The following is a 14,027-nucleotide window of genomic DNA, read 5'->3' as shown; positions in this document are numbered from 1 at the left end:
TAGAGTCTGAGGTGCAGACATTGCGATGCATCAGGGAAGAGGAGAGTTACCTGGACACTTTGACCCAGGAGGCAGTCACACCCTTTAGGCTAGGTAGTGGTTTAGATTTGGTTAGTGGTCAGGGAAAGGAGGATGTGACTGCGAGTCAGGCAGGCAAGGGGACCCCAGATGCAGTGGTTGAGGAGCCTTAGCCTTTGCCCTTATGTAATATGTAGGAGGTACTTGCTACCTGTGTGGATGAGAACAAAGACTGCAGGGAGGATGGGCAAATTGACCATGGCACCATGGTACAGGAGACCATTCAAGTGGGGGGAGCAAAAAGGAATGTGACAGTGATAGGGGATAGTATAGTCGGGGGATAGATACTGTTCTCTGCAGCCACGGCCAGGAGTCCGAAGGCTGTGTTGCTTGCCCAGTGCCAGGGTTAAGGATATCTCCTCACAGCTGGTGAAGAACTTGAAGCAGGAGGGGGAGGATCCAGTTGTTGTGGTCCACGTAGGAACCGACAACATAGATAGAACTAGGAATGAGGTTCTGCTGAGGGAATTTGAGAAGCAGAACCTCAAAGTTAATAATCTCTAGATTACTACCTGAGCCATGCGCAAATTGGCATAGGGTCAAACAGATTAGATGGTTAAATGCGTGGCTGAAAGAGCGGTGTGGGAGGCAGGGGTTTCAATGCATGGGGCACTGGCACCAGTACTGGGGAAAGAGGGAGCTGTTCCGTTGGGACGGGCTCCACTTAAACCTGGGACCAGTGCTCTGGCGAATTGAATAACCAGGTCGGTAGATAGGGCTTCAAACAAATGGGGGGGGGGGGGAAGGGAAGGTAGGGGTAAATTTATAAATCTAAAGAGAAAAGTCAAGGTGGTAAAGCAGAGTAGCGATTTGGGTAAAAACAAGCAGTGTGTCAGGAAGGGACCGAGAGTTGAACAAAGGTAATAGCGTTTTAGTGACTAAGGTCACATCAGGGAAAAATAGTAAAAAGTTAAAAATAAAGGCGCTATATCTGAATGCACAAAGCATTCGTAACAAGATAGATGAATTAATGGCACAAATAGAGATAAATGGGTTTGATCTAGTAGCCATTACTGAGACGTGGTTGCAAGGTGACCAAAGTTGGGAACTAAATATTCCAAGGTAATAGACTAATAGGAATTACAGGCAAAAATGGAATGGGGGGAGGGGGGGGGTGGTTAGCCCTGATAATAAAGGATGAGATAAGGACAGTAGTGAGAAAGGATCTTAGCTCAGAAAATCAGGATGTAGAATCAGTATGGGTGGAGCTAAGAAATAATAAGGGGCAGAAAACACTGGTGGGAGTAGTTTATAGGCCCCCTAACAGTAGTTATAGTGTTGGACAGAGTATAAATCAGGAAATTAGAGGAGCTTGTAAAAAGGGTAATGCAATAATCAGTGGGACTTTAATCTTCATACAAACCGGGCAAACCAAATTGGCAAAAGTAGTTTGGACGACGAGTTCATGGAATGCATTCAAGACAGTTTTCTAGAACAATATGTCGAGGAACCGATTAGGGAACAGGCTATTTTAGATCTAGTATTGTGTAATGAGACAGGGTTAATTACTAATCTTATAGTAAAGTATCCTTTGGGGAGAGTGATCATAATATGATAGAATTTCATATTGAGTATGAAAGTGATGTAGTTAAATCCGAAACTAAGGTCTTAAATTTAAACAAAGCTAATTACATAGGTACGAGGGGAGAGTTGGCTATGGTAGATTGAGAAATTAGATTAAAAGATATGACAGTAGATGAGCAATCGCGAACATTTAGAATCATAGAAAGGTTACAGCATAGAAGGAGGCCATTTGGCCCATCGAGTCTGTGCCGGCTCTATGCAAGAGCAATCCAGCTAGTCCCACTCCCCCATCCTATCCCTGTAGCCCTGCATGTTTTTTCCTTTCAAGTACTTATCCAGTTCCTTTTTGAAAGCCACGATTGAATCTGCCTCCACCATCCTCCTGGCAGTGCATTCCAAATCCTAACCACTCGCTGTGTAAAAAAGCTTTTCCTCATGCCACCTTTGGTTCTTTTGCCTTTAATCACCGTAAATCTATATTCTCTGGTTCTTGACCCTTCTGCCAATGGGAACAGTTTCTCTCTCTCTATTCTGTCTAGACCTTTCATGATTTTAAATACCTCTATCAAATCTCCTCGCAACCTTCTCTGTTCCAAGAACAACCCCGGCTTCTCCAGACTATCCACGTAACTAAAGTCCCTCATCCCTGGAATCATTCTCGTAAATCTTTTTTGCACCCTCTCTAAGGCCTCCACATCTTTCCTAAAGTGCGGTGCCCAGAACTGGACACAATACTCCAGTTGTGGTCGAACCAATGTTTTATAAAGGTTCATCATGGCGACCTTGCTTTTATACTCTATGCTTCTATTTATAAAACTCAATAGCCCGTATGCTTTTTTAACCGCTTTCTCAACCTGCCCTGCCACTTTCAATGATTTGTGCACATATACCCCCAGATCTCTCTATTCCTGTACCCCTTTTAGAATTGTGCCCTCTAGTTTATATTGCCTCTCCTCGTTCTTCCTGCCGAAATGTATCACTTTGCATTTTTCTGTGTTAAATTTCATCTGCCACGTGTCCGCCCATTCCACCAGCCTGTCTATATCCTCTTGAAGTCTATCACTGTTCACTACACTTCCAAGTTTTGTGTCATCTGCAAATTTGGAAATTGTGCCCTGTACACCCAAGTCCAAGTCATTAATGTATATCAAGAAAAGCAGTGGTCCTAGTACCGACCCCTGGGGAACACCACTGTACACCTCCCTCCCATCTGAAAAACAACTGTTCACCACTACTCTCTGCTTCCTGTTACTTAGCCAATTTTGTATCCATTGCTGCTACTGCCCCGTTTATTCCATGGGCTTCAATCTTGCCGACAAGCCTATTATGTGGCACTTTATCAAATGCCTTTTGAAAGTCCATATACACATCAACCGCATTGCCCTCATCACTTAAAGAAATAATTCATAATTCTCAATGAACAGACATTCCCTTGAGGAATAAAAACTCGATGGGAAAAATGGTCCAACTGTGGCTAACTAGAGAAGTTAAGGATATTATTAGATTAAAAAAATGGCTTACAATGTTGCCAAAAAGATTAGTAAGCCTGAGGATTGGGAGGGTTTTAGAAATCAGCAAAGGATGACCAAGAAATTGATAAAGAGGGAGAAAATAGAATGAGAGTAAACTAGCAAGAAATATAAAAGCTGTTTGTAAGAGCTTCTACAAGTATGTAAAAAGGAAGATATTAATGAAAGTAAATGTGAGTCCCTTAAAGGCACAGACAGGAGAAATTACATTGGGGAATAAGGAAATGGCAGAGAAGTTAAACAAATAATTTGTACCTGTCTTCACAATAGAAGACACAAAAATCATACCTGAAATAGTGAGGAACCAAGGGTCTAATAAGAGTGAGGAACTTTAAAGTAATTAATATTCGTAAAGAAAAAGTACTGGAGAAATTAATGGGACTAAAAGCCGACAAATCCTATGGACCTGACGGCCTATATCCTAGGGTTTTAAAAGAGGTGGCTGCAGAGATAGTGGATGCATTGGTTTTGATCTTCCAGAATTCCGTAGATTCTAGGGTCCCCGTGGATTGGAAGGTAGCAAATGTAACCCCACTATTCAAGAAAAGAGGGAGAGAGAAAATAGGAAACTATAGGCCAGTTAGCCTGATGTCAGTAGTAGGGAAAATGCTAGAAACCATTATTAAGGACATAGTAACAGGGCACTTAGAAAATCATGATTGGGCAGAGTCAACACGGTTTTATGAAAGGGAAATCGTGTTTGACAAATCTATTAGTGTTTTTTGAGGATGTAACTAGCAGGGTCAATAAGGGGGAACCAGTGGATATAGTTCATTTGGATTTTCAAAAGGCATTCGATTGGGTGCCACACAAGAGGTTGTTACACAAGATTAGGGCTCATGAAATTGGGGGCAATATATTAGCATGGATTGAGGATTGGTTAATGGATAGAAAACAGAGAGTAAGAATAAACGTGTCATTTTTGGGTTGGCAGGTTGTAACTAGTGGGGTGCCGCAAGTCATCAGTGCTTGGGTCTCAGCTGTTTACAATATATTTCAATGACTTAGATGAGGGGACCTAGTGTATTGTATCCAGGTTTGCTGAGGATACAAAGCTAGGTGGGAAAGTAAGCTGCAAGGAGGATGCAAAGGGATATAGACAGGTTAAGTGAGTGGGTGAGAAGGTGGCAGATGGAGTATAATGTGGGGAAATGTGAAATTATCCACTTTGGTAGGAAGAATAGAAAAGCAGAATATTTTTTAAAAGGTGAGAGACTAAGAAATGTTAGCACTCAGAGAGATTTGGGTGTCCTTGTACACGAATCACAGTAAGTTAACATGCAGGTACATTAAACAATTAGGAAGATAAATGGTATGTTAGCCTTAATTGCAAGGGGGTTGGAGTAGAAGAGTAGGGAGGTTTTGCTGCGGTTATATAGGGCTCTGATGACACCACACCTGGAGTACTGTCTACAGTTTTGAAATACTTGCCTTAGAGGCGGTATAACGAAGGTTCACTAGATTGATTCCTAGGATGAGAGGGTTGTCCTATGAGGAGAGATTGAATAAAATGGGCCTATACTAGCTGGAGTCTAGAAGAATGAGAGGTGATCTCATTGAAACATATAGAATTCTTAGAGGGCTTGACAGGGTAGATGCTGAGAGGCTGTTTCCCCTAGCTGGAGAGTCTAGAACAACGGGTCAAAAATTTCTTCACCCAGAGGGTTGTGAATCTTTGGAATTCTCTACCCCAGAGTGCTGTAGATGCTCAGTCGGTGAGTATATTCGAGACTGAAATCAATAGATTTTTTGACTTTAGGAGAATCAGGGATATGGGGATAGGGCAGGAAAGTGGAGTTGAAGTAGAAGATCAGCCATGATCTTATTGAATGGTGGAGCAGGCTCGAGGGCAGTATGGTCTACTCCTGCTCCTATTTCTTATGTTCTTAATCTTCTGCTTTGGGTAATATTGGTATTAATTCCATTAATGTATCCCAAATGCTCACTGAATCTGTAGCTTACCTGCCAACCCTCTTTTATTCTTATTTGAATCATTTATCACATTTCAATTTCTCTCTTTAACCTGAACATTATTTCCTTCTGTGCTTGGTTAGTAATAATCAGATGCTCATTTACATTTATCAATGTCCTAATTTCCTCTCCTGCAAAATCTAATTTGGTTATATATTCTAGGATTGAGGATATTAAAGTACTGGAAGGCTGAGTGAAGTAGATATGAATCACACTGAGAATACAGCTCAATGGGGCACTCAAATTATACTCAAACTTTTCTATCCCACCAGTACAAATCATTTGGTCTTCTAGTATAATTCTAGAAAATAAGAGCTTTTTGGGCACAGAATGGGTTGCACGTTAGGAGCACATGCCCAATCACATGGATGCAATTAAGGCCCTAAATTGGTCCCTCAAATTAATTTTAATAGAATAGCTGGGCTGCCAGCATTACTCGCGTTGTTCATTGGCAGCTTGTCTAATGGGGGCGTCAATATCATAGCCTGCACCTCTTAAAGAGGAAGTGGATTTTAGCTGCAGGCAACTGTCACTGAAGATTGCTGATAATGGCAGGCAGAGGAGAAGCTGCAAGGACCTCTCGTTTTTCTGATGCTGCGTTCGAGGTATTGGTGGAGGAGGTTGGCAGGAAGATGTCCACACAAGCTACCCAGCATGAGTGGGCAGAGGTGGCAGAGTGGGTGAGCATTGCCCCATGACATGGCTGCAATGACCTTACAAGGCTAGCTAAGGTAAGCCTTCTACCTCATCTCTCTCATTACTCTCTGCTTAGCCGTGTGCTACCTCAGGCCCCAGAATTCACAACCCTTCTCATCTCTCTCCTCATACTTCACTCTACCTCCTTCTGCAGCACTCTAGACCTCCTACTCTATTACTGCCCTCACCTCTTCCATCTTTCATGCACCAGCAACACTATTTTACCCTGACATGCACATACTCAAAATATCACACTACTCTAACACTAACACACTCCCTTCTTTCTTGCAGGACAAATTTGCACACAATAAGAGGGAACAGGTAGCCACAGGAGGAGGGCCACATCTCATCCATGTGCTCTGCCCACTGGAGCAGCAAGTTATGGACAACATAGAACCATAGAAAGGATACAGCACAGAAGGGGGCCATTCAGTCCATCGTGTCCACGCTGGCTCGAAGAACAACCAGGTGCCCATTCTAATCCCACCTTCCTGCACCTGGTCCGTAGCCCTGCAGCTTACAGCACTTTAGATGCAGGTCCAGGTCCTTTTTAAAAGAGTTGAGGGTCCCTGTCTCTACCACCAATTTGGGCAGCGAATTCCATACACCCACCACCCTCTGGGTAAAAAAGTTTCTCCTCATGTCCCCTCTAATCCTTCCGCCAATCAGCTTAAATCTATGTCCTCTAATTCTTGAACTCTCTACTAGGGGAAACAGGTACTTCCTGTCTACTCTATCTAGGCCCCTCATAATCTTGTACACCTCAATCAAGTCACCCCTCAGACTCCTCTGCTCCAAGGAAAACAACCCCAGCCTATCCAATCTCTCCTCGTAGCTGCAATTTTCAAGCCCTGGCAACATTCTTGTAAATTTTCTCTGTACTCTCTCCAGAGCAATTACGTCCTTCCTGTAATGTGGTGACCAGAACTGCGCACAATACTCCAGCTGTGACCTTACCTGTGTTTTATACAGTTCCATCATTACATCCCTGCTTTTGTATTCTATACCTCGGTTAATAACGGAGAGCATTCCGTATGCCTTCTTCACAACCTTATCTACCTGTACTGCCACCTTCAGGGACCTGTGCACATGCACTCCAAGGTCTCTCACTTCCTCTACCCCTCTCAATATATTCCCGTTTACTGCGTATTCCCTTTTACTGTTTGCCCTCCCTAAGTGCATTACCTCACACATCTCCAGGTTGAACTCCATTTGCCACTTTTCCACCCACTCCACCAACCCATTGATATCTTCTTGGAGTCCACAGCTATCCTCTTCACTAACAACTACACGGCCAATTTTTGTGTCATCTGCAAATTTGCCAATCATGCCCCCTACATTCAAGTTCAAATCATTAATATATACCACAAACAGCAAGGGACCCAACATTGAGCCCTGTGGTACATCACTGGAAATGGATTTCCATTCGCAAAGACATCCATCGACTTTTACCCTTTGTTTCCTGTTACTGAGCCAATTTTGGATCCAATTCGCCACATTTCCCTGTATCCCATGGGCTTTTATCTTTCTGATCAGTCTGCCATGTGGGACCTTGTCAAATGCCTTACTAAAATCCATGTAGACAACATCCACTGCACTACCCTCATCAATCCTCCTTGTCACTTCCTCAAAGAATTTAATCAGATTTGTAAGGCATGACCTTCCCTGAACAAATTCATGCTGACTATCCCTGATTAAACCATGCCTTTCCAAGTGACAGTTTATCCTATTTCTCAGTATTGATTCTAATAGTTTGCCCACCACCGAGGTAAGACTGACCGGCCTATAATTGTTCGGCCTTTCCCTCGTACCCTTTTTAAACAATGGTACTATGTTTGCAGTCTGCCAGTCCTCCGGTACCTCCCCTGTATGTAGTGAGGATTGGAAAATGATTCTCAGAGCATCCGCTATTTCCTCCCTGGCTTCCTTCAATAGCCTAGGAAACAATCCATCTGGCCCTGGTGACTTACCAACTTTCAAGGATTCCAGTCCCTAACCCTAACCCTCAGTACTTCCTCTCTCGTTATGTTTACCTTATCCAATATTTCACACCTCTCCTCTTTAACTACTACGTCCGGATCATCCCTTTCCTTTGTGAATACGGAGACAAAATATTCATTTAAAACCCTACCCACATTCTCTGCTTCTACACACAAGTTACCCTGATCATCCCTGATAGGTCCCACTTTTTCCTTAGCTATCCTCTTGTTCTTAATGTACTGATAAAACATCTTTGGGTTTTCTTTAATCTTACTAGCTAATATCTTTTCATGCCCTCTCTTTGCTCTCCTTATTTCATTTTTTACATCATCCCTGTACTTTCTATACTCCTCTAGGCTTTCTGCAGTATTTAGTTTCCTGTGACAGTCATAAGCTTTCTTTTTCTGCTTTATCTTGCTCCGTATACTTCTAGACAACCAGGGGGCTCTAAATTTGGCAGTGCCACCCTTTTTCTTTGAGGGGACGTGTCTGCATTGTACCCGTAGAATTTCACTTTTTAGTGCCTCCCACTGGCTTGCCACTGGTTTCTCCTCAAGTAGTTGTGTCCAGTCCACTTCTGCCAAATCACCTCTTCGTTCTGTAAAATTTGCCTTCCCCCAATTTAAAACATTTACTCCTGATTTAACTCTGTCCTTTTCCATAATAATGGGCAGAGGCACACGTCAGGAGCATCTGGCAAGGTTGGAGGAGAAGTCCCGCAAGGTTTTCCACCATCTTTCGCTTCTTACTTAAATCTCACCCTCACACATGCCTGCACACTGTTCTCTCGCAGAGCAGTGGCAGTGCTGAGGCTTAGCCTCCCGAGAATGAATTGGCTTCATGGGAGAAGCATATGCTGTCCTCTCTCAAGGTGGTGGCACACCTGCTCACCCACCAGCCTCTCAACCAGTGCCCTTTTTGGTGCTAGGCAGTCAGATGAGCCAAACTGCCCCAGCCAAAGCTGAGTCCCAGCCGAGTCTTCAACGGTCAGAGCTCCTCGTTGTCGCCCATCACAGCCATCTCAGGTGCCCTTAGTGGAAGTTCAGCAGCCTTTCACCTCCCAAGTTGTAGCCACTAGGAACTACCTCGTAGGAGCACTAGAATAGGTAAGCAAGTACACAAGACAGGCACTAAGGTTTTTCACAAGGGTGATTTGTAAATAGGCATCAGTAATGTAACCATTTGTCAAATCAAAACTGGAGTCTTTTGGAGCAGTGAAGCTCCAAGGCAATTCCTTTTGTATTGCAAGATTGTGGAGCATACAGCAAACAATTATGAATCTTGACACTCGCTCTGGGCTGTACTAAAGGTCTCCTTCCGAGCTGTTCAGACAGCAGAACCATTGTTTTAGGACACCAATGGTTTGCTCAATCAGAACCCTTGTTGCAAGGCTCTGATTATATTGGTGCTTCACATCTATGCCTGGGTTCCTGACAGGAATCATGAGCCTGTTGGTATGAAGATAGCCCTTGTTCCCCCCGAAGCCATCCTGCCACCTATGGTCATGGTAGAACAGAGGGGGTATTGAGGACTGGTGGAGTATGAAAGTGTCGTGACTACTGCCAGGAAACCAGGCACAGACCTGCCTGACTTGCTGCCTGTGGTCACAAACAAGTTGCACATTGAGCAAATGGAAGCTCTTCCTGTTCAGAAAGAGCTGGTTTGTGATGGAGAGCATGCAGGTCTTTATGTGTGCAGTCTATGATGCACCTGCAGGAATCCAGCAATCCAGGCAAATCCCAGTGCTCTTTCTTCCTGCTTGTCAGCCTCCAGGTGATGAACTGTTGTCGCCTCACAAACAGTGCATCAGTGAACTGCTGGATCGCCGTGTGCACAGCAAACTGAATGATACTCCTGACTCCAGAAGCAGTTTGGAAGGAGCCAGACGCACAAAAGTTCACAGCCATCATGACCTCCACTGCCACAAGCAGTGCAGTTCATGCCCTGGTGTTGGGCTCCAATACTCGCTCTAACAGGTGGCACAGGTAAGTGAGTGTCTCCATGTTGAAACACAGCCAGGTTACACATTTCTCCTGTGATGTTCAGGTATGACGTTTTATTTCTGAAGACCTGCACCATTGCCTCCTTCGCCCTCTTCTTGCAGCCTCTGCAGGTCTTTGCTGCTGTTCCTTCTGATTTGGGAGTCTCAAGGGTAAGCCCAACAGCAACTGAGAATAAGCAAATCCTGAGAAAGAGTTCAGGAGTTCAGGAGCTCCACAAACTCTCTCCAAAGTATTTCACAGCCAAACTGTAGCCAAAGCAGCCAAAAATTTGGACTGAAAGTATCCTAGTAGGCTAAAACAACTAATCAGAGACTTAACTTAATGAAGGTGAGGGTCCCTTTAAATACCGCTTGTGACAGCTGCTTGTTGACTGCTCCTGCTATGAATTGTTGGATGCGTTAAGCAAGTGATGTTTCAGGCGCGCATGGACAGCAATTTCCCAAAGGGTCCTGATTCAGGCACAGGACCTTTATTAACATTTTTAATGATGCCTGCATTTGTTTCAGGTAACCACCAGGGACACCTAATGGGCACGCAAACCAATATGGTGTCCAGCTGTAAAATTACACTGTGTGTAAAATGGGAGAAAGGCACATCAATTTCTACCCTGGTGATTCTAAGTGTTGGACAAAAATGCAGGATGTCCATGAAAGAAGGGGTGTAGGTTTGATGTCCCATCTGTTCACTTCCTGAACTGAGCAACAGTGCACAGGAAAGAGCTGAGTATGGGTTAGGCATCCAACTGGAACAGGAAAATCAGAGGATCATTTATCCCTGGGTTGTTCTTGGAACACCTCCTAGCAACCAGTTGAGGATGATGCATGGTCTGGTCAGACTAGAGCGAGAGGAGAGAGAAAATATGTTTTAATAAATATAGCAGTAAGTCGTTGCTCAAAAAAAAGTACAATAAGGTTTTGGAAGTGCACCCAGATATCAGGTGAGAGGCGTATTAAGTGCACTGAGACCAGGTGAGAGGAGTATTAAGTACACTGGGACCAGTGAGGGAGTATTAAGTGCTCAGAGACCAGGTGGGGGGGGGGGTATTAAAGTGCACTGAGACCAGGGCCCCGATATTACCAGGGAGGCGGGATGGAGCGGGGGGATGACTGGACGCGTGGGTAACTCACCCAGTAAAATCTGTCCATTCCCCACGCGATCGCGGGTAAATTGAAGCCACTTACCGTGGCTTCCAGGTTTACCGTTGTCAACCTGCGCAGCCGGCGGACTGCACACCCGCATCACAGGCTGTCAGCTGGAGGAGCCCTGTTTAAAGGGGCAGTCCTCCAATGCTGCTCCTGGAGCAAACAACCAAAATTATACAATGGCGCAGACCAGGGGAAAGGCTGCTCCCAGATTTACTGATGCCTCGCTCCAGGTCCTACTGGATGGGGTGAGGAGGAGGAGGGATATTTTCTACCCGGTGGACGAGAGGAAGTTGCCTGCCTCTGCCACCAAGAAGGCCTGGCTCGAGGTGGCAGAGGAGATCACCAGCAGCAGCAACGTCTCCCACACATGAATACAATGCAGGAAGTGCTTCAATGACCTAACTAGGTCAGCCAAAGTGAGTACACTTACTCATTCTCCTACACGCCGTCTTCCACATCACTGCCCCCACCCCACAACTCCTTCTGCACTGCCAACACTAATCTATCACGTCACTCCTCACACCCACTCAAACCTCATCCTCAACTTACCTGCACTTACTCACCTCCCCAGTACTCATCCCACCACTACCACTCAACCCAATCCTCATACAATGTCATGGCTCTGTCTCATACTCACCCTCTGATGCATCTCTTTCACGGTCAGCCTCATCCAAACCAATGCATTCAGCGGTTGGCCACGTCACCATCCCTCACTCATGCCTCTCTACTTTCTCCCCTTATAGGAGAAGAGAGCCAAGAATGCACGGGAGAGGGTGAAGACCGGAGTGGGGCCGCAACATCTGGTCATCCTCACAGACACGGAGCAGGAGGCTCTGGAACTAAGCCGCACCCTCGAGTGCCTGTCTGTCGGGGACGCTGAGAATGCCATCCGACAAACGGCTGGTGACAGAACTTTAACATTCAACACTCACAATAGCAAATGATGTTAACATGCCTTGCCATCTTCAGCACCTCAACATCTGTCATCATGCTTAATATTGCCTTCTGTTCTCTTACAGGGCCTTCAGCGACCGCCGTGACGGCGGAGGGCGATTCCTCAGAGGACTGCCGGCCTCTGAGGGGCTACTGTCACATCTGAGTGAGCCATCCACCAGCGCAGATACACACACATCGGTGGGTCTCCGTCCTCATTTAGTTGGGGTCGCACATAGTGAGTCACCACACACGTGAGCATGAGCAGACACTGGTGGCAGGGGCAGGTGTGGAGAGTCCGCGTTGGTGGGAGCACTCTTCTCCAGGCTCTGCTCAGCTGGACACAGATGCTGAACCCTGGGGGCCATCCATGAAAACGAGAATGATCGAGGGGCAGCAGCACATTTGCGAGGTGCTGGAACAAGTGCCATGCGCACTCTCTACAATTGCGCAGAGGATGGAGGAGTCCAACTCTTGCATGAGTGGAATGGTGGCACAGGTACAGGAGGGAATCTCTGAGATACTGTCATAGGGACGTGAGGGCATCTCTGAGATAGTGTCGCGGGTAAGTGCGGGAATGTCTGCAACGGAGGGAAGGCTAGCCTCCATGGAGCTTCAAGCATGGCTCACCAATGAGTCCATTGAGGCCCTGACAACGGCCCTTTGGACTCAGGGTGAGCAACATTCTGCCGTCTTAAACAGGCAGGCATATACTCTGGCCTGGCCTGACAAGGCTTCACACATGTCCTCCAAACTGTCGTCCAGCAGAGTGGTAGGAGTGGTGTGGGCCTGGCCCAGGGCAGGGAAGTTGGCGAAAGGGGACATGGAAGTGGGGACGCCACTCAAAGCGCCCCCACGTCTCACCCATTGTCTCCTCTCAACCAGTACCCGCAATGCTGCCTCCTCTCCAGGTGGCCGGGTCTGCCCCTGCACAGGTGCAGGTGGAGCAGTCTTTGGAGGGGCCCTCACGGGCACTGAAACCCAGAGAGCATAGGCCAAAAGCATCTAATCGGTCAGGGCATGGACAAGAGCAACCTGCCACTACCTCTGCTGCAGCCACAGGGGAGGCACCACGTAGGAGTACTCGTAAGCGTAAGGCAAAGGTTTTGTGAGCACAAAGGGGATGCACAAAGGTGTTTGACGGTTTGTCATGTTTTTTATTTATATTTGAATTTTGTTAATGGCACATTAAATATTATTATTGTCACCACTACTGCCATGTCTTGGCCATTCTTGACTGGCTTGTGTAATAAGTCCTTTTCATGAGGTTCACCATGAACACCCACACTTGATGCCACCCATTGGGTCACTCTACAGTGGGGGGTGTATGTGTAGTTGCACGACTATTTTGTGCAGGGGGTGGGGGAGGGGGGTGCTGGTGTGGCCGCTGCTCTGTCCAGGAGGACTGGACTCTTCACACTGTCTGATGTCAGGAGAACCGTTCACATATCAGTGACTCCCTGGCCTCACGAGCAACCAGGTGAGCCGCTGTTCTGCCCATGGGTTGCTCCTCCTCCTCTGCCTCCTCCTTGTCCTCCTCCTCCTGCTCAATATGGGTGGCAGATGCAGATGGCTCCTCCAGTGGCACCCCTCTCTGTTGTGCCATGTTGTGCAGGGCACAACAGACGACTATAATGCATCCTACTCTGTCAGGTGCGTATTGAAGCGCTCCCCCAGAACGATCAAGGCACCTGAAGTGCATCTTGAGTAGCCCTACGGCGTGCTCAATTGTAGACCTGGTAGTGATGTGGCTGTTGTTATATCAATGCTGTTGTTCAGTGGTGGGGTTCCTCAGAGGTGTCATAAGCTACGTGAGCAGGGGGTATCACTTGTTCCCGAGGAGCCAGCCTTGCGGGTGTTCGATGCGTGGAAGAGGGGCGGGATGTTGGACTCCCAGAGGATGAAGGAATCGTGGCAGCTGCCAGGGTATCTGGCGCACACGTGAAGGAATCTCTTGCGGTGGTCACAGATGAGCTGAGTGTTGATGAAGTGATCGCCCTTCCTGTTGATGAACAGTCCTGGCTCGTGTGGAGGTGCTCGTATTGCTATATGGGTGCAATCGATTACACCCTGCACCTGTGGGAAGCCAGCCACAGCGTGGAATCCCACTGCCCTCTCTGTCTGGCTGAGGTCATCCATGGGGAAGTTGACATAGTGCGAGGCCCTGC

The 14,027-nt window shown here is 46.5% G+C and overlaps 1 protein-coding gene across 1 annotated transcript in view; it reads right to left on the bottom strand.

Moving 5' to 3' along the window:
• Positions 1 to 10,066: 10,066 nt before the first annotated feature.
• Positions 10,067 to 14,027, bottom strand: part of LOC137342759 (mannosyl-oligosaccharide 1,2-alpha-mannosidase IA-like) — a 325,275-nt gene continuing 321,314 nt past the window's right edge. Inside the window, exon 12 of the mRNA XM_068006938.1 lies at positions 10,067 to 10,616. Within this exon, the coding sequence (XP_067863039.1) occupies positions 10,550 to 10,616 (67 nt within the window). The 3' untranslated portion in view covers positions 10,067 to 10,549. The remainder of the gene's footprint in view (positions 10,617 to 14,027) is intronic.

This window comes from Heptranchias perlo, chromosome 26 (genome assembly GCF_035084215.1).
Source record: "Heptranchias perlo isolate sHepPer1 chromosome 26, sHepPer1.hap1, whole genome shotgun sequence".
Classification (NCBI taxonomy): Eukaryota; Metazoa; Chordata; class Chondrichthyes; order Hexanchiformes; family Hexanchidae; genus Heptranchias; species Heptranchias perlo.
Note: the sequence above shows the minus strand (reverse complement) of the source record. Positions and strands in the feature narration are given on the sequence as shown.